The 20,310-nt window shown below is 37.4% G+C and overlaps 1 protein-coding gene across 1 annotated transcript in view; it reads right to left on the reverse strand.

The window, feature by feature from the left end:
• Positions 1-20,310, reverse strand: part of SCIN (scinderin) — a 75,834-nt gene that overhangs the window by 44,980 nt on the left and 10,544 nt on the right. Inside the window, exons 3-4 of the mRNA XM_059396772.1 lie at positions 18,384-18,545; positions 4,830-4,979 (exon numbers count right to left, since the gene is read on the reverse strand). Coding sequence (XP_059252755.1) covers positions 4,830-4,979; positions 18,384-18,545 — 312 coding nt within the window. The remainder of the gene's footprint in view (positions 1-4,829; positions 4,980-18,383; positions 18,546-20,310) is intronic.

Consider the following 20,310-nt stretch of genomic DNA (forward strand, 5'->3'; position numbering starts at 1 on the left):
ACAGTTTTCATAGGGTCCCTCTGGGACTAAGCCCCAGTTCCCCACAGCAGAAAATGACTTATCAACAATAAGCGTCACTTTACTCCTACTTGCTGCTTCCAGGATCATCTTCCAAAGAACCACCTGCCCCCAAGTCCTTGTATAGAGTTGGCTTTTGGAGGAACACAAACCAATACAGGGGGTAACAGATGTATCCTCTTCCTGGGGCTGTGGTGAGAACTAAATGAGCTCATTTTTGTAAAGCCCACAAAAGAATGCCAGTCACATGGTAGGCATTGGATGTTTGCCATGATGGTGGCAAAAAAAAAAAAAAAAAAGGTCTAGATGATGAAATTTTGGGGTTAATGACAAGAAGTACTTGTATGGGGGTGCCTGGGTGGCTCAGTGGGTTAAAGCCTCTGCCTTCGGCTCAGGTCATGATCCCAGGGTCCTGGGATCAAGCCCCAATCGGACTCTCTGCTCAGCAGGGAGCCTGCTTCCCTTCCTTTCTCTCTGCCTGCCTCTCTGCCTGCTTGTGATCTCTGTCAAATAAATAAATAAAATCTTAAAAAAAAAAAAGTACTTGTATGATGTAAAGAAAGTGCAGCTAGAAAGATTAAGGAACACATAGAAAATTCAACCTGCCAGGGAGCCACTTGCCTTTAAACCCTGCAGAACAGCAAGATGAGAGAAATTAAGTCATCATGAAGCAACAGAGCTCCATGACAGCGAATATCACAGCAACTGGTATTTAATTGTAGTGCATATGCTCCTTGCTTTGAGGTGGTTTTTGATTAACCTGTTTGTCTTGTCCACATGCACTCTGTCAGTCTTCATTAAAATCTATATTCAGTTTGGTTTGCTTTTCAGTTGCCAGCATTCATTGATATTGAGCACTGATAGTTAATTTCTCCACCATGCCTGGCACAGGACTTCATTTCCCTGTATATTTGCATGGCTCATTTGTTTGTATGCAGGTACTTAAATATTTTAATATTTTGTTAACAGTATGCTAGTACTTTTTTCCCTGATTACTAGAATGTTATACCCAGAGCTGAGGATTGCCTCTGGGTTTCCCCTGGAAATATACTATATTTACCTCAATGAGCCATGCTTTCCTGACAAAGTCACTTTAAAGTCCTTTTTACAGATAAATATGTATATGCATAGTTATACAGATTACATATGTAGTATACATATGTGTGCACATATATAGTGGGATAAGATGAAATTGTCCTAAAATAGCTGAAAGAAAATATACTCTTACTGTTAGTTTTTTATTGTACAGTATCACTAATATTATAAAAAGCATGAGGAATAATATAAAGAAAATGTAACCTGGCATTCTAGTTTTATATTTTTATTAGTTTATCAAAGCCAGTATGGACTTTGTGGGGACAAAGATCTATCCTTCTATATAGTCCATCTGTCTTAGAACTGTACTATCTTATTTACAAGGCTTATCACACTATTCCCTCACTTCAGGCACAAATTAAAGGAAAAACTGCCTCATTCAGACACAACTGCCAAGTGATATTAATTTAGGCTCATTAAATAAAAGTGATACCTTGATCAATATGGTCGCAAGTCTTTGTGCTGAACTTTGGTATGACAAATTGGAATATTATTTGAAATATTATATTGCAGCATATGGTTAACTATACTGTTACTGTATTTCTTATCTTTGTTCAGAATATTTCAACTTCCTGGGGCTCCTGGGTGGTTCAGACAGTAGAGCATCCAATTACTGGTTTTGGCTCAGGTCATGATCTCAGGGTCCATATCAAGCCCCACATCAGGCTCCATGCTCAGCTGGGGTCACCTTGAGATTCTCTCTCTCCCTCTCCCCCTCCCCCTACTCATGCACGCATGTGTGCAGGCTCTCTCTCTCAAATAAATGAATCTTAAAAACAAGAATATTTCAGCTTCCCCCCACCGGATGAACTGGCAAGGAACAAAATGTATACCTGAATGAAATCATGTCCCTTATCTCTATCACTAATATTTTATTTTTTTAAAAGATTTTATTTATTTATTTATTTGACAGAAATCACAAGTAGGCAGAGAGGTAGGCAGAGAGGGGGAAGCAGGCTCCCTACTGAGCAGAGTCAGATGCGGGGCTCGATCCCAAGACCCTGAGATCATGACCTGAACCGAAGGCAGAGGCTTAACCCACTGAGCCAGGTGGGTGGGTCACCCAGGTGACCCTCTATCAATAATATTTTGAAACTGAAGTTATATTTTACAATTTTCTTCTTCATTTGCATTTTCTTTTTAACTTTAACAGTGTAATGTATTAATTAAAGTATTAATTTACTGCTTAATCTTTTTTTCTCTCAAAGCTCTAAATGAAATCCAATAAGCAAGCAAATGTATACACACACAGTTGGGGCCTTCAGGCTGTGCCTTCACTTCCTGGTACAGAATACAGACTCCCTGGCAATTAAACACGGAAACTGCCTAAGAGACAAGGTTGGATCACTGATTGCTGGAAACCAAAGGGACCACAGAAGCCACTCTGTCTAACCCTGCACTTTACAAATGAGGAACCAGAAACAACAGAGGTTAAGGGACTTCCTGAGGACCCAAGATGACAGAAGAGAAGCTAGTCTGATGCCTACCAGAGCACCCCCTTTACTACTCCACCAGAACGAATCTTGATCCTGAGTCCACTCTTTGCAAAAGACTCATTATTAAAATGAGACATTATAATCAATTAGAAACACATCTTATTTATAGATTTTTGCTTCCAAATATGAGATCTGGAAGACTTAAATGGTGATTACATATCTAGAACAGAGGTCTTGAAAGAATATTAAAAGTTCAAGAAATTGTTTTGAATAGTTTTCAAAGTCTAATTTATTAGCAGTGTTATTACAACTATTGAAAACTCAGTTAATCCCTGATTTTACTTTGTTTTTCTTTTAGTTGGCCTTTTTTTCCTGATCACAAAAGGAAAACATGTGTAACAATAAAAAAAATAATAAAAGGAATACACGTCTATTATAATACATTTTGAAAACGCAAGGACAAATAAAGAAAAAAAGAACAAGGAGCCATATCCCAAGAGTCGAAGACAATATTGGTAATATTGGCAATGTTTCAGCATATCTTTCCCAGGTATATATGTATATACAAATATATAGCTATATACCTAAATATAAACATATATTAAGATATACAGTATAGGGGCGCCTGGGTGGCTCAGTGGGTTAAAGCCTCCACCTTCGGCTCAGGTCATGATCCCAGGGTGCTGGGATCAAGCCCCACATTGGGCTTTCTGCTCAGCAGGGAGCCTGCTTCCTTCTCTCTCTCTGCCTACCTGTGATCTCTGTCAAATAAATAAATAAAATTTTAAAAAATGAAAAAAAAAGATATTACAGTATATAAAATTTTATATCCTGCCTTTTCTCTTAGTATTTGACTATGAACATTTTCCCACTGAATAAAAGTCATTTCTAAAACATTACTAACATGAAAGTCTGTGTTTAGTAGTTATTAAAATAATAAAGTTTAAAGACATTATGACAATAAAATTATCCCATATAATTTTTGTTCACTGGACTATGTAGGCTATTACTGCATTAAGTAACTCTAATGCATGGAAATTGCTCTAAATCAAAATTATTAAAAACATGTTTATAAGACAGTTGTTAGAAAAACTTGAGTGCAAGGATGCTTGGGTGGCTTGTTGGTCAAGCATCTGCTTTCAGCTCAGGTCACGATCTTAGGGGTTCCTTGCTCAGCGGGGAGTCTGTTTCTCCCTCTCCCTCTGCCTATACCCAACCTGCTTGTGCACTCTTTCTCTCTCTGTAACTCCAACACATAAATAAAATACTAAAAAAAAAAAAAAAGAAAAGAAAAGAAAAACTGGAGTGTAGATAGCTAAAGTCACTGAGGAAAATGTGTATTCTCCCAAGAAATGAAAACTCACAGATACCACCTGCTACTATTAAACACAGAAAGATTCAAAATGATATTATTATAACAGTAAATTTTCACAGGGTTCTGCAAAGTCATGAGAGAATAAACATTGGTACAAACATTTAGTGCCTGACATACCACTGTAGTTCAGTAAATACTGTGGAATGAACATATGGAAATCAATGTATCAACATGTCAAGACACCTGAATATGATTATGCCCTTAACTCATAATCTTTTTTTTCTTAACATAATCTTAAGGGAAAATATAAAATATGCACACTGAGGCACTTGCTGCTGTTTTTTTAAAGGGGAAAAACTGGTGGCAACTAAATGTCCAAGAGTGCTATAATTGTTAAGTAAATAACAAAGATATAAAGAGCTGTGAAGATAATTTTCAAATTAATTCAACAAGTATACTAAAATCACAGGGGTCTTGCTGAGAATTGAAATATATAAAATATTGGTGTATTCATTCTCTTAAAATAAGATTTTATTTCATTCTTTTATTAGAGTAATGAATGCTAAAAATTGCATCACAGCATTATCACAGCATTAAGCAATATATATTCAGAATCCCACATGAATAAACTATTATTTTCCTTCCAAAATATATTATTATAGTCAAGGTCAAAGTGTTACCCATCTGACTGCCTACACCACAGAAGATGGAGTCAGAGCTTCCTCTGGTGGGCATACCAGTGGTGAAAGAAAAGAGAACTGACTTTCTATTTTCTCTATATCATGACTTTGATAACCTTGATGTTTCCCCTTACCTAATCTTAGCCTAGGCCCAGTATTAGGGAATTTGTTAAAAGTAACACACACAGACAGATAGACAGACAGACAGACACACACACACACACACACACACACACACCCCACTGACAGTGGTAAACCTTTAAAAAACAGCTCAAGTCACAATACCTTTCTGAGCTCTGATGGCTCACTTCCTTCTTCCACCACAATCAGTTGAGATCTTCCTTTTCTCTCATTGTCCCGAATGCCAATGGCAACCTGGCTTGCCTTCAGACGCTCGTATTTGTTGCAGGAGGAACCACACCACTGGTAAATTTCCTAAAAGAAAGAGACAGATCTTTTGACCCAGAAACATGTGGAGGACATTTAGTCCTGTTGTAATACTCACTGTTAGTATTAGGGAAAAAACAAAAAGATATAAAAAATAAAATGAAAGTTATCTATTGTTGCGGTACATATAATTTTATATGCGTACACCTCATTCTGTATCGGTTGCTTTCAGTTAGCATTATGAAGTAACCATTTTTTACACATGGAAAATATAATTATATATCTCACCATTCTTTGTGTGTATCCATTAATTACAATTTATGAAAGTATACTTGTATGTTTTACCTAAGTTTAAAATAATAATTTGACCCTATTTCAGAAAGGTAGTAAAGAATCTGTCACAGTAATGTGCTCTTGATGATTATAAAAATTCATCTAATGCTTTTGGCAATTTAATGAATCTTATCAAAAGCCATAAAAAGAATTAAAACCTTTGACCCAGTGATATCACTATCTGGAATTCATTTTAATAAGTTATTCATAAAGATTAGGGAGAAACCACATATACAAGGAGTTTTATTGCTATATAATTATACTAGTGAGACATTGGGAAGATATTAAATATTCTATAATAGGATAATAGTATATATATTTATGATACAGAGAAAAAACAGATAATATCAAAGTTATATTTTAACAGACATTTATGACAGTTCAATGTATTCTAAAATCAATAGATTATATTAGCTGTCATTTAGATTAAAATAGTGTATATTTTAGACAATATCAGAAGATATAGATACAAATGTAAACTAATAATAAAATATCATTTTCTCCATTTAATGTGGTTTTAATGAAAGAAAGAAAAATGTAATGGCACCTATGCTTGGCAGGGAAATAGGAATGAGCATTGTCATTTTTTATTTGGGTTGCATGAACTGATACAGGCTTTCTGAGGGAAATTTGGTTTCGTATCAAAAAATTACATGTGCTTTTAGGATCAGGAAATTCAACTTCTGGGAATCTATCCTACGGAGGTATTCAAACATGGTTTATAAAAACAGAGAAAGAGAACAGAAACCCCACAAATGTCCATCAGTAGGGGGATGGCTATGTAAATGTTATATGGAGATTTCAGACTGTTCTTTAATGCATAAAAACTGAGAAAAGTGTTTAAATACCAACAGAGAAAATCATTCAAGGTATACCCTCAAAAATAAAATAAAGTCACAGGATAATACAGTTCCATTTAAGTGGGAGCAGGAACAAAATCTCCGTTTCTGTATTTGCGAAGAAAGAGTTTTAAAGATATCCAGTTTCAACAGATGGAGAGAGGCATGTATACGCAGGAAGAAAACCTTCAATTTTTATCTAACTTAATAGTTTTTTTCTCTCTCTTTTTTTAATGTCACATGTATTAAGTGCCTGTGATGAGCTAAACGTTGGGAATAAGAGAAAGCTGGCAAGGACAGATGACGTGTAGACAACAAATGCTAATAATGTATTTGTACTACACTTGTTTTCAAAATGGTTCCACATGGAGTTTGTGCACAGTCCATTTTGGAGAGGTGATTAACGCATTGGCTAAGTGTGAAGGAAACAGACCCAGCTGCAACTTACCAGCTATACAACCTTGTGTTTGCAGTACTTAAAAGAGCATGTCATGTCTGTCAAATAAATAAATAATATTTTTTTTTTTAAAGGGGGCACCTAGGTGTCTAAGTAGGTTAAGCCTCTGCCTTCAGCTCAGGTCATGATCCCGGTGTCCTGGGATGGAGCCCCACAAGGGCGGGGGACTGGTCCCTGCTCAGCGGGGAGCCTGCTTCCTCCTCTCTCCCTCTCTCTCTCTCTCTGCCTGCCTCTCTGCCTACTTGTGATCTCTGTCAAATAAATAAATCCTTTAAGAAAACAAAATAAAATAAAAGAGCACATCAATTAGCAAGAGCAAGATAAAAGAGCACCCAGCATCCACAGAAGCCACAGAAGAGAAAATGGCTCTTTTCTCTGAAGCTAAAATATTTCCAGTCCAGAGTCATTACTTTATTCACGAATGTTTACTGATTGCCTAAAATGGGCTCTCTTCCTGGCCCTTGACACCCAGTTTTGAATTACACAGGCCTGGGGGAGACTCTCTGACCCCTCACCCCATCCCTAGGTTCCTGATGCAATTATTCCATATTCCTCTTCAAGAATAAAATATACGTTTTAGCAATTTGAGTCTTTATAAGAAGAAAAATAAAAAAGACTATGCCTTGTAACTCCTTTCACTCTAGACTCTGAACCAGTCTGTGCAATGAAGGGGTAATATCTTTTCTGTTTTTAAAAGAATGGTGCACTGCTGTTGTTTCCTCTCTAATTTCTTTTTTTACGTCTGGGCATCCGAAGAGGAGACTCACATTTGGAATCCATTTGAATACTATGCCCAGGTCAGCAATTCCAAAGAGTGAAAACAAATGGTGCCCAACCATTCATCCATACCTATCACCATGCATTAAAACCAGGTGGTGGTGTTGGGCGCCTGGGTGGCTCAGCTGGTTAAACAACTGCCTTCGGCTCAGGTCATGATCCTGGAGTCTCGGGGTCATGCTCACCGGGAAGTCTGCTTCTCCCTCTGATCCTCACCCCCTCCCCCTCCACTCTCTCTCTCAAATAAACAAATAGATAAATAAATAAAATCTTAAAAAAATAATGAAATCAGGTAGTGGCATTGAAAGGTGATTAAAAAAAAAAAAAAAAAACAGGAACCTGAGCACTTGCAAAGGATCTGCAACACTAATGACCCAGTGCAGCCAAGTGTGCTTCTCTGCTCAGTACCCCTAGGCTCTTGGCTCAGGTTTCTTTCCCATCTTATCCCATGAGATTCTGCCTATGATTCTTTTCTCAGTGGGTCTGAGAAAGCAAACTTCTAATATCTATGTTATAGTGAAATACAGGAACTGGATCAGATTAGATCTCTAGATTTCTCAGACTTACTCGTAACTTACATGACTGATTTGCTGTGCATTTATCTAATCGTCCAACAGATGTCTGTGTTCTCCCTAACCTAGTTGTGTAAGTGACTTCTCATCGACTTCAAAGAGATTATATAAAATCACACTTATATTTTATTAGCTTCTGTTAAGCATTATGCTAGCTTGGTCAAATGCGTTTAGAAGAGAATTGCAGATAATAATTTGATGAACATAATTATTATTTAATGTAGAATTTTACAGTAGTCCATGGATCCCCAAATATTTTCTATGACATGACCTTGGGTTGGGAGTTTTTATGTGCAGTATCAGTTCACAGATAAATTTAGTTATAGAAAATATTCCTCACCATTACAGATGGACCTCAGTTTCTACTTTAAAAATGGCAAAAAGAACAAAGCTGGAGATACCCCAATCCATGATTTCAAGATATACTACTAAGCTACAGTAATCAAAATGAATGAGGTGCAGAAGTAGACACATAGAACAGAACAGAGAGCCCAGAAATAAACTTATGCTTATATAGTCAATTAGTCTATGACAAAAGGGGCAAGAATATGCACAGGGGAAAACATAGTCTCTTCAACATGTTAGGAAAACTGGACCACTGCATGCAAAAGTGTAGAAATGGACAACTTTCTTATACCATACACAAAACTGAACTCAAAATAGATTAGAGACCTAAATGTAAGACCTGAAACCGTTATATTCCTAAAGGAAATCACAGGGGGGATCCTCTTGGACATCAGCCTTAGTAATACTTTTCTAAATATGTCTCTTCAGGCAAGGGGGAGAAAAAGCAAAAATGAACAACTGGGACCACATCAGACTAAATAGCTTCTGCACAGTGAAGAAAACTAGCACAAAATGAAAAGACAAATACATGATTTCACTTAAATTTATCTAAATCTTAAAAAAAAAAAAAAAGAAAGAAAGAAAAAAATCCAGAACTAAACAAATACCAGAACTACAATCAGAAATACAGAGAACAAATTAGTGGTTGTCAGAGGGGAGAGGCATGGATGAAATAGGTGAAGGAAATTAAGAGGTACAAATGTCCAGGTATAATGAAGTCACAGGAATGAAAAGTACAACATAGGGAATATACTCATTAACATTGTAATACATGTTGTATGGCGACAGAAGGTAACTACACCTATCGTGGTGAGCACTGTACAATGTACGGAGTCCTCAAATCACTATGCTGTACACCTGAAACTAATATAACATTGTATGTCAACTACACTTCAATAACAAAAATTTTTAAATAGCAAAAAACACATCTAGGAAATGCTCATAAAAATAAACTGTTTGGAAGTAAAATTTTCCTTTTTAACTCAAAGATGACCCAGTCACTAAAAAAGGTGTTAAAGAAAGTTTCTTATTGGGGGGTGCCTGGGTGGCTCAGTGGGTTAAGCCTCTGCCTTCGGCTCAGGTCATGATCTCTGGGTCCTAGGATTGAGCCCCGCATCAGGCTCTCTGCTCAGCAGGGAGCCTGCTTCCTCCTCTCTCTCTGCTTGCCTCTTTGCTTACTTGTGATCTCTGTCTGTCAAATAGATAAAGTCTTAAAAAGAAAGTTTCTTATTGGGCATGAAAATTAATGCTTTGTGCTATGCTTACTCTTTTATTATTTTCAGTTAATTTTGTGTTATTCTTTCTATAAAACTGACATAATATCTTATTTCCTAGACTTAATTTTCAGTGGTGAATTCAGATAAGAAATACAATAAAAAATGGACTTTAATTATAAATTGCCCAAAGCCAGAATTGTTTAAAGATTAATATTAATTTAAAAAACCCTCTTTTTTCAAGGCTACTTAAGTTTTTCTGCAAATATATTTCATTCAATCATGGCAGCAACACATTAAAACGTGCTTTGGATTTTAAATAGAAAAATCTGTTTAGATTTTAAACAGAATTTAAGCATGTCAGTTAGGACATCTCATTTTAACAAAGCTCTACTGTGCTAAATAAATGTGTATAGTACTATTAATAAGCTGCACTACCAACACTTACTCTATTCAGAGGTAGCTGGGTAAGACCACTTCTTTGCTCTGTGCACAAGGAAACTCTGTGCTCCATTGGCCCTGTGCTTGAAAAACGCTCCCATAATTCAACTTACCCTGTTTTTTGGAGGGAGTGAACTAAAAAAAAACCAAGAACACGACACAGAGCTAAAAAAAAAAAAATACCCGAATTGGTGTAACAGGTGATGCATACTATTACAACAACAAGAAAAAAAGTAAAATTTAAAATAGTAAAACATAAGTTGTTTTATTTATGATACTTTGATGGAATTAGATAAAAATTCTTTGGTAAAGCTGATTTAAGCAGTTGAGACCCTGAAAATGATAAAACAAACATGGTTTCAGAGGCAACTATTTACACTCTAAGATTCTAAAGAATTTAACAATTCAACACTAAATGTTATACTTCTTTGGGGGAAGGGACATAAAACCCCCTGTCAATATGGAAGGATCGATTCAATTCAGAATGAAATGCACTTAAATTTTGGCCAAAATTTGCTGATGTACAAATTGCCCATGAACAACCTGTAGTTGAAGTTTGTCCAATTATAATTAACTCTGAATACACAAACTAGGAAAGGAAAACAAAATTACTCTGGATAACTGGAAAAGTAAATGAGGGAGTAAAGACAACAGTTACGGGCAATCTGTTTGGACCACCAATAAGGGAGTGAGTGGTATTTATGGAAACAACCATACTGGGGACAGACTAGAGGTTTCTAAAATTTCCTTTAAACTACATGGTCAGAGTTAACAAGTAAAACATCAAAGTGCAGCCAAACCTCCTTTGGGGGCAGGAAATAAGAGGAGAAATAAAACAATGCTCAACGATGCCCTTGAAGGGAAGCAAGATTTCAGAAGCTGAGTTTAAAGGAACAGTCAGAACAGCCCATGTGATGTTGACTCATAACACGTGCAAAGAATTCAGCATAAACTTGTTACTCTTTTGTCCTTTGCTCAGTTGTTTATTCTAAATACATCTACAGTTTTATGAAAGCATAAGAGAGGCCAGACCTCTTGCTCTCCCTTGCCTCTGCTGGCTTTATTTTTACTGTGCTTACTTTTCCCTTAGATCGAGTTAACAAAATATAAAAAAAGCTCGTTCAGATATCCTCTTTGCCTGAGGCTCTCTAATCATAACTTAAACACCATAAATGACTTGTGAGATACCTCTAGGAATCTACCTTTTCCTATTTATAAGCTTTAAACCATGACTTTTTTGGGGTGTTTTTAGATGAACAAGTGTTTATTTACATCCTATCTTGTTGTTCAAAGCCAAGGCAACTCAACATCATTCCATGATGCATATATGTATTTTTAAAACACCTCTGACTGAAGAATGGGAGATGAATGGAGTGGTTGTGCATGGCCACTAAGGGCTTGGTGAACGGAAAGGAAGAGATTGCCTGTGAACTAGGGCAGAACAGTGGCTATGGAAAAAAGAAGAACCAAGGGATAGCTAGAAGGTTAAAGCCTACAGGATTGGTCAACAACGCCCTTTGAGTGTAAACTGGAGGACAAGGAGAGAGCGCCATGACTTGGACCCCTCTAGCTTGGCTGCTGATAGTGGTGTCACTTTCTGAGACCAGATGACAGCTTCTGGAGCATTGTTTTTGTAGTGATAAGGAGAGTTGGTGAAATTATGTTCTCCATACTCTTCCGAGTATTTGGCGAAACAAAGAAGTTTTACAGTCACACTTCATCAAAAATAACTTCTGGCAGCCACACAAATTGGTGACTTAACTATTTTTAACTGATCTGGTTTTTTCAGACACGTAATTAACCCTGAATTTTCCAGCACCTTTAGACTTTTCCCATATTGAAATGGTTCTTAATTTTAACTGAAAAAGGACTTACACAAAGTCCCATCCCAAAACTTTAAAATCAGAATCTTTAGGGGTCACATTACACAGTATTTTAAAAACCTCTCCCTAAGGATTCTAATGTGAGCTTGTAAGAATGAAAACATAAATCCTAATACCTTGAGAGCAGTCTTTCCTAGTATCCTCATCCATTCTCTAATTGTAATGTGTGCGTCTCCGTTCCAGTCCTTCCTTCTACCTCATCATACTCCAAGCTGTGTATGTGTCTGTGCCTCTCACCATTTGACAGCACCTGCCAGTCAATGACTATCTGGTTTCCATCTTTATACTGTAGCATCCAGCACACACCAACTGCACAGTAAATACCATTCATCCCTACTTCTGTTGAAGGGTAAATTTTAGAGATTTAACACTAGATTTATTTTTCCCATTATCTTTTCTTATTGCCTCAAGGCTTTCTCCTTATAAAACTAGTAAAATGGATTACTTTCAGATAATGACAAATTTACCCAGAACAAAGAAGACTTTGCTCATTTTGTTGTTGTTGTTGTTGTTGTTCTTAAATGAACATTTTTAAGTCTGTAAATTTTTAAGTCTGTACATTTTTAAGTTTGTAAACAATTTACAGAAAATTGGTTTTGCATATCAGGAACCAGAGTCTTGGCCTTAGGGGTTAACACCGTGAAATAGTATGAGACTGGTTGGTCAGGTCCAAGAAGAGAAGAGTATGGGGATTACAAGAGAACTAGGAAACTTGATCAGATGCAGTGAATCTCTGACAAGAGCTCAGTGCATTCCCCTCCAACCCATTTGTGATATATTCATCCATGACCTTGAACATTAGAGTAGAAACAACTGCAGACAGTGTCCACGCAGTCAGACCAATGAACACGGGTACAATGTGGGTACAGTATCCCCACAAAAGCATGTGGTATGGGAAAAATAAGGCAGACTTCCAGAGGGGCTACTATAATGGCTGACGGAACCAGAAAGGGTAAGATAACAAAAGACCAAAGTAAGGCCATAGATATTTTCCAGGAACCATCTTGGGACAGAGGCCAAAGTTCAAAGCCCAGAGCTCAAGAACGAATGAAATGGCAAAGTCTCAATGAATGTTAGAGAGGAATGAGGGCTAAACACTGCAAACCAGACTCACTTCCAGTCTCAACCCAGTCCCCCATCCCCAGGCCATAATATCACACATACACACCCTCTATACCTGGGGGATAGAAAAGGGGATGGGTAGATAGGTCTGATTTGCTTTCATGAGAAACAAGGTTCACCTTATAGGACAAGACCATTTTATTTTTAATGCTTCTGTGGAAATAGAAGCTTGACACTGAAAAAATAAAATAAAATAAAATAAAAAAGAAACAGAAGCTTAACTATGAACTCAGGTTGAGGTAAAGGTGAAAAAAAAGAAAATTATATCTCTATCCACATGACTGCATGAGACTGTACATTTGTTGAGTGACTCTAAGTTCTGGGCTTTCTAATAAGGACAAAGTGAGTGAGTGAGGTTGATAAATGAAGGGACAGGAAATGTGGAAAATGGCAAGACAAGTCTGCAAGTTGATGAGAAATAGGAGATAAAAGCTTGTTTAATTTTCCAGGGGTGTGAGGTGGGACAGGGGAAAGAGGGAGGAAGAGGCCAAGAAATACATCATAAACGGAGCAATATCAGAGTTGAATATTTAAGGATGAGATGATATCAGACACCAGAAAAGTGATGCAGAGCAAGAGTGGATCTTGGGCAAAGGAAACAATGTGTGCAAAGCAAAAGCATGGTGACTTGAGGGAAAGTGTCATGTGCAAGGACAATGAGATAGTATCACAGTGATAAAGAGTATGGGAAGGATTCAGGAGACACTCAAGAGGTAGAAGAGAGTAGGTCCAGTGAGCAATTGAATGTAAAGCCCCTGGGAGAAGTCATCTCAATGACTTTAAGATTTGAAGTTTGAGGTCTGAAAGATGGGTAGCTCCATTCAACAAGGTAAGAACAGTAAGAGGAGAAACCATTTTGGAATGAGATGGTGAAGTTAATGAGTTCCATTTTGAGACTTGTTGAGTTTGAGGTTCTTGTGATACACACGAGAAATATCTGGGAGATAGTCTGAAATGCTGACATAGATCTCAGGTAAGAGTTCTGAGTGAGACTATAAAATTGATATTTACCAGTGGATGAATAGTTGAAGCTTTGGGTGAGGGCAAGTTTGCTCAGGAAGAATGTATAAAGAGACAATGATCAAAAGTGAAATCCTTAAAAACAAACAAACAAACATGAGGGGGTGGGCAGACCCTGTGAAGAAGAATGAGAAAGAATGGCTTGAAAGGGAGGAAAAGCAGGAAGCCAGGGGTGGGAGGGAGTGAGGCTGAAATAAAAGGGAGTAATCAACAGTGTCAGTTGGAGTAGATAAGGAACAAAGTGTCCCCTGGATTTAGCAGAAGCCATTGCTCCAATAGGATGAACATTTCAAAGAAATGGTGGGAGTGAAAGTCAGAAAAAGAGGGCTGTGGACCAAACGGTAAATGCAGAAGTGCAGACTGCTGTTTCAGAGCAGCAGGAGGGAACAGTGAAAGAGGGGGCAATAGGTTATAAAGAGCAAGGTGAGTGGGGCAAGGCTGCATAACTGACCAAACAAGTTAACAAGGAAATGGAACATCCCCTGTAACAGCACAATTAGTAACTCAACTGCAGAAATTCCTCCTCCTGTGAAATCCAACTCTCCCCTAGTGGTTGGCTCTGACACATATTTCTAAAAGAGTTAGTTCCAGATCCCAACTTTGAAATTATGGATTCTTTCCATTATCATCCACATTCTGTAGTTACTGATGGTTTTGTTGTAATATATTTAGATATGATTGTGTTAGCCATTTCTACAACTACTTCAACCACCTCATAGCCTTAAAAATAGTGGGAAAATGATGATTGATAAATTCACCAACATTAAAATTCACAGTTCAAAGATTCAGTAAATTCCAAATTGCTAAGATCTAGCCATGTCCCATATTATTTTCTGTGAATATACTAAATATAAGATAGCTCATCCAAATCATCCTTTACAGTGTTGATAATTTCTTAACATTCAAAGTGATTAAATAGGGAATTTTATAATCTTGTGCTTTTGATGGAGGTGGTTACATGGGTCATATCAGGAAATACTTACAGTAGTCTCAAATCCTCTAATAGCATATGTTTCAAAGGTATATGGCATATCATATTAACAATAGTGATTGCTGATCAAAAAAGTTAACTTCCTAAAATCAAATCAAAATATAGGATTTGGTTATGTCTATAACCTTAGTTTTGGCCAGCTGGCTCTAGATGGATGAGAACTTTAGAGGTCTGACCTACTTTTTTCATACCTGGATAATGAAACAAACTTGAAGAAATTACACTGGCTTCTTTTTGTACTGTCTAATGAAGAAGGTAATTTTGAAATCATGAAACCATTAAGATTTTATTGGTAGAGAAAATTTTGGTCCCATGTCCTTCTTTGTTTACTGTGACATATCCCAAAAATACAGTCTCCGAGGTAATTGCAAGATCTTATCGCCATTCAGAAATCATTAACAACATACCAACTGGTTAAAGATTAGTAACATAAAAAGAGATCATGCAAATAAATGAGAGTATATGTAGTACTGCTTGATTCCTACCAGGGTATCTCTCTGGGGTATGGTGTTCTTCTACAACATAAGAGACAATCAACTATCTCTGAAACAAAATCATTCAAAATGTCTCTAATCAGGCATGAGAGCAGGAGACAACCTGAAAGTCATTAAAGGTAATTAACTCTATAAAATAAAGATAATTTACTATTAAACAGATAATTTCCTTGAATCTCATAATAGAGGCTCTGTCCTCATAATAGAGGCTCTGTCTGAGCCTGTACTTATGGGCCATACTCCCATAGCAGACATTACCCATGGGAAGACAGAATATGTCACTGGAACTACCATTCGCCTGCCACAGCACCCAACTATCTAACCCATGTAGAAGCTCCATACTTGCTCAACAAAATAATAAATTATTTCATTAACAATACAACTTTGAGAAGATTCTAAACTAGATTAGACATAATTCTGAATTGAGCAGATTCAGAAACTGTTGCAAGATACTCTGCTGTAGAACCATACCATCGGATATCCCACCAAGTTAGCTTAGAGTAGTGAAAAGAATGTAAATTAAGAACAGAAAACCTGGGCACCTGGGTGGCTCAGTGGTTTAAAGCCTCTGCCTTTGGCTCAGGTCATGATCTCAGGGTCTTGGGATCGAGGCCTGCATCGGGCTCTCTGCTCAGTAGGGAGCCTGCTTCCCCCTCTCTCTCTATCTGCCTCTCTGTCTACTTGTGATTTCTGTCTGTCAAATAAATAAATAAAATCTTAAAAAAAAAAAAAAAAAGAACAGAAAACCCCAGGTTACCACTCAGCCTGCATTATTGTAAGTGACTTGCTCCCACCCTCTACGGCTTTTGTCTCTTGTGGAAACCATGATGACAACTTTCATTTCCAGATGTGACTCTGTGTCAGGGGAGACTGAATCATAGTCAGCCAAGGTTAGAAGTACCATCAGAAATCAGAGTCAAGATGAAAACAATAAATGAGGAAGTTAAGGCTTCAGAGCAGTTAATGACTACTCAAGGTTAAAGATTAGATAGTTAGAAAGATGAACTGGAAGCTATTTGTGGTAATTAAAAAGATGATTGCATATGTGAAGCAATTACATTACACATGAAAGTTATTTTAAGAAAGAATTATGTTCACGTAACGGCAGTAGGGAATTACATGACCAATTAGAAGGGTCTCTTCTGTTTAGGGGCCCCAGAGATCATCTAATCAAATATCCAACTTTTATAGGTTGATTAAGCTCAGCTTGGATGAAAACTGAGGTCTCTTTTTAATATGAAAAAAGCTATCTTATATGTCAAAACACTTGCTAAATTATCAAGGGACAAAGAGCTATAAAAATGTTAGGAGAAGCCAGTTAGGAGAATGGATTACCAATTAAAATTGAAAAGGGCTCTTCCAAGAAATTCACAGTGAGGTTCAGGGCAGTGGTACTGCCGTCTGGGGTGCAGATGTGTAAGTGTGACACTGAGAAATGTACTTTGGACGTTATTAATAGAATGATGGCGACTGTGCACACAAGCTGGTGTGATCCAAGATAGTCAAATTATACACTAGCAGTAATAAAACTACAGGTATATCCTAACTGAGGGAAACCCATTAAGTTTATAGCTTGGGTCCATTTTCCAAATGATTTATAACCTTGCACACTTAATCTCTGTGTTATCTCTAAGTTAATCTCCAAATTAATATTGCCTTTACAGAACCTTGACTGTGTGGCTTCATTTTCAAAATCCTTAGTGTTCCTTCTCCATGCAGGTGGTATAAACTCTTTTGGCTTCCCCCCAAATATTGTCCATGAAGAGGCAGTAAAATAAAATGCTCAGGTAGGAATCAGATATCCTCAGGGCTGAATCCTGGCTTCACCGTTCACTGGCTCTGCACTGGGAGGAAATTCCACAGACTGTGCAAGCCTCAGGCTAACTGAAGCATCACAGGTCAGAGCAGGTCTCTGTACAATGCTGGTGCAGAAAGGTTTGTGATGATGAGGAGGATGCTGATGTATATGGCTTAATAAGAAGGGGATCATAAATGCTCAGGGCTCTCCTGCCTTCTCTGCTTTGCCCATGGGTTTGCAATGGTAGAAAATGCCTTTTATTCTTTATACAAAGTTTAAAAGACCCAACTTAATCCCACCTTCTAAAGTCTAGCACAAGACCTTGCAATACTTCTTTTCAAGATAATAATGATTCGGGGTGCCTGGGTGGCTCAGTTGGTTAAGCGTCTGCCTTCAGCTCACATTATGATCTCAGGGTCCTGGGATGGAGCCCTGTATCCAGCTCCCTGCTCAGCAGGGAGTCTGCTTCTTTGTCTGCCCCTCCCCCTTGTACTCTCTCCCTCTCTCTCTCAAAATAAATAGATAAAATCTTTAAAAAATAATTATTAATAAGTATACCTGAACTTAGAGGGGCCTCTTATCCTGAAAAAATAAAAACCTAAGTCAGATAATGCCCATCCCTTTAAGATGATACTTGATATTCATACTTGTCTTTTAATATTCTAAAATAGTTAAAAACTATGAAATAGTATGGTGTAGTATATGTGTGATATGTGTCCCAAAATATCCCCTAAAATCTCCTCAGGGAGGCTGTTTAGACTCATCCTATCGCCATCTGAAATCCTAGAAACTTTGCTTTCTGGGGGAATTAATTTGTCCCTGAAAAAATGTTTTCCCACACCCAATTAAGGACAAAAATAATTAGTGGAAGCTCTGTTCAGACAGAAGGGTAGATATATTAAAAATGATTCAATGTGTGTTCTATGGTAGGAAGAACTAAATCACTACTCCATTCTAAACCTATCAAAGAGAATAAAAACTTTGAAGTCTCACTTTGTATGATTTCAGTACTTGCCAGTTCGTCATATGATATGATTGCCTCTCACATAAACATGACCTCCTCCCCATGTGCAGAAAACGGGATTATCTTCCCCAGCACATACGTCTGATTTTATCTGAAGACAAGTTGCTCTCCGTTAGACGTCTGCCGTGTGTGTAACACTTACTGTGCCAAGGTCAATGATGAAGCAGTCGCCCTTGTTGAAACTGTCCCAGCTAAGGGGAACTTCCGTAGCCCTGACCACTCTCCGACCCTTCACATGCAGGAGCCTCTTAGCGGTCAAGTCATTTGTGAGAACATGATTCAGTCCAGATGCCACGCCTCCAGCCTGGTCAGTGGGGGGGTTAGACAGAAAACAAAGCAAAAACGGATGAGGTTTCTAACGAGATACAAAAACATATAAAACCACAGGTGTACATGCCTACACTGCGTGTCAGGCCAAGACAAAATAGCCACCTAATGGCATGTGAAACATTAAGTATGCAGAAGAGAAGACCTTGGAAAATCAACACTTTTTTTTTTTTTCTTTTAAGGCCTTTTGCTCTTCCTGTTTTAGTCATTCAATTTAACATTGGAAGTATTTACTAAGAACCTTCAGTGGACAAAACCTGGGACATAACTGAAAAGAAGCAGTAGCTCGTGTTCTTGGGGAATGAATGATTCTAAAACCAGTTAAGTGAGAGGCGGACAAGATTTCTAGGAAGAAAAAGACAGGAGAGTAGAGGAGAGTCAGAGGTAACAAGAGCAAGTGAGGAGAGAACTAGCCACCCCCAAACCCCCATGGCCCACACAGGGTTAGGACACAGAAGTGGAGTTGAGTGGCCAGGGATGGGTGGATCCCATTGATGATCTTTGTTTTAACATTATAAAAATTGTTTTTCCTTATTTCTGTCCCTTCTTTCTTTCTCTCCCTCTCTCTTTTTTCTTTCTATGCCAGGCCCGAGTATTTATACCCTAAATTTGGTTGCATATCTGAAAACAAAACAAAACTATATGCAATTTAAAAATACTAAGGAAAATAATGAACCATATCAAGTACATCTTCCTGTCTTCTTTGAAACCAGCTTTTACCTTTTCACTTTTTCCTTTAATTAAATGCTAGAAATTATAAACTTTATTTATTTCCACAATTAATTATGAGGTAACATGCATAATATGCAGTGTTAGCAAATCACTTTTATTGCTCAAAGTCCTCCTATATTAATATGATAAGAAAATTAGCAGTATAAGAAACCTATAAAATGATTAAGCATATGACTCTTCCTTTTAGCCCAGGTCATGGTCTTAGGGTCATGAAACTGAGCCCCAAATCGGGCTCCATGCTCAGCGTGGGGGTCTGCTTGTCCCTCTCCCTCTGCTCCTCTCCCTGTGCATGCTCTCTCTCTCAAACAAGTAAAATATTCTTAAAAAGTTTATTCATAAACGTACATAATAAATCCAAAGAAAGACATTAAGCTGCCTATGTAATCATTAGGACATGTTTGAAATTTCCACTGACTTTTTTTTTTTTAAGTTATTTACTTATTTGTCAGAGAGAGCACACAAGCAATGGCAGGCAGAGGGAGAAGCTGAGCAAGAAGCCCAATGCAGAAATCGATCCCAGGACCCTGGCATCACCACCGAAGTTGAAGGCAGACACAATCAGCTCAGCCACTCAGATGTCCCGAAATTTCCACTGACTTTAAATTACCACCATTCTCCAGAAAAAAGACCTTCATGAATAGAAAGGCTTTATTACTATAAGCTAAAAGCTGACTTCAGGACAATTGTAACCACAAATTTTATGTAATATATAATAATTTCTCAGTCCATAATTTTATCAAGGTTGCCATAAATAAACAAAATATTATACAATAAAAATAAACACAAGTTTTCATCCACATATTACTGGTTTTGGCCATTTCACTTTTTAAAAAAATAAGTACCTTGTGATCTGATAAACAGTGTAAGAACATTGTGATCTGAAAAATGTTACAAAATATAAAACAGACTGAGGATACTTATATAACATTTAAGCTACTGCCATATAGTGATATACATATCACAGAGTGATATATTTAACATTTAACACTATTTTTAAAAAATTTTATTTA

Source organism: Mustela nigripes, chromosome 4 (genome assembly GCF_022355385.1).
Source record: "Mustela nigripes isolate SB6536 chromosome 4, MUSNIG.SB6536, whole genome shotgun sequence".
Lineage (NCBI taxonomy): Eukaryota > Metazoa > Chordata > Mammalia > Carnivora > Mustelidae > Mustela > Mustela nigripes.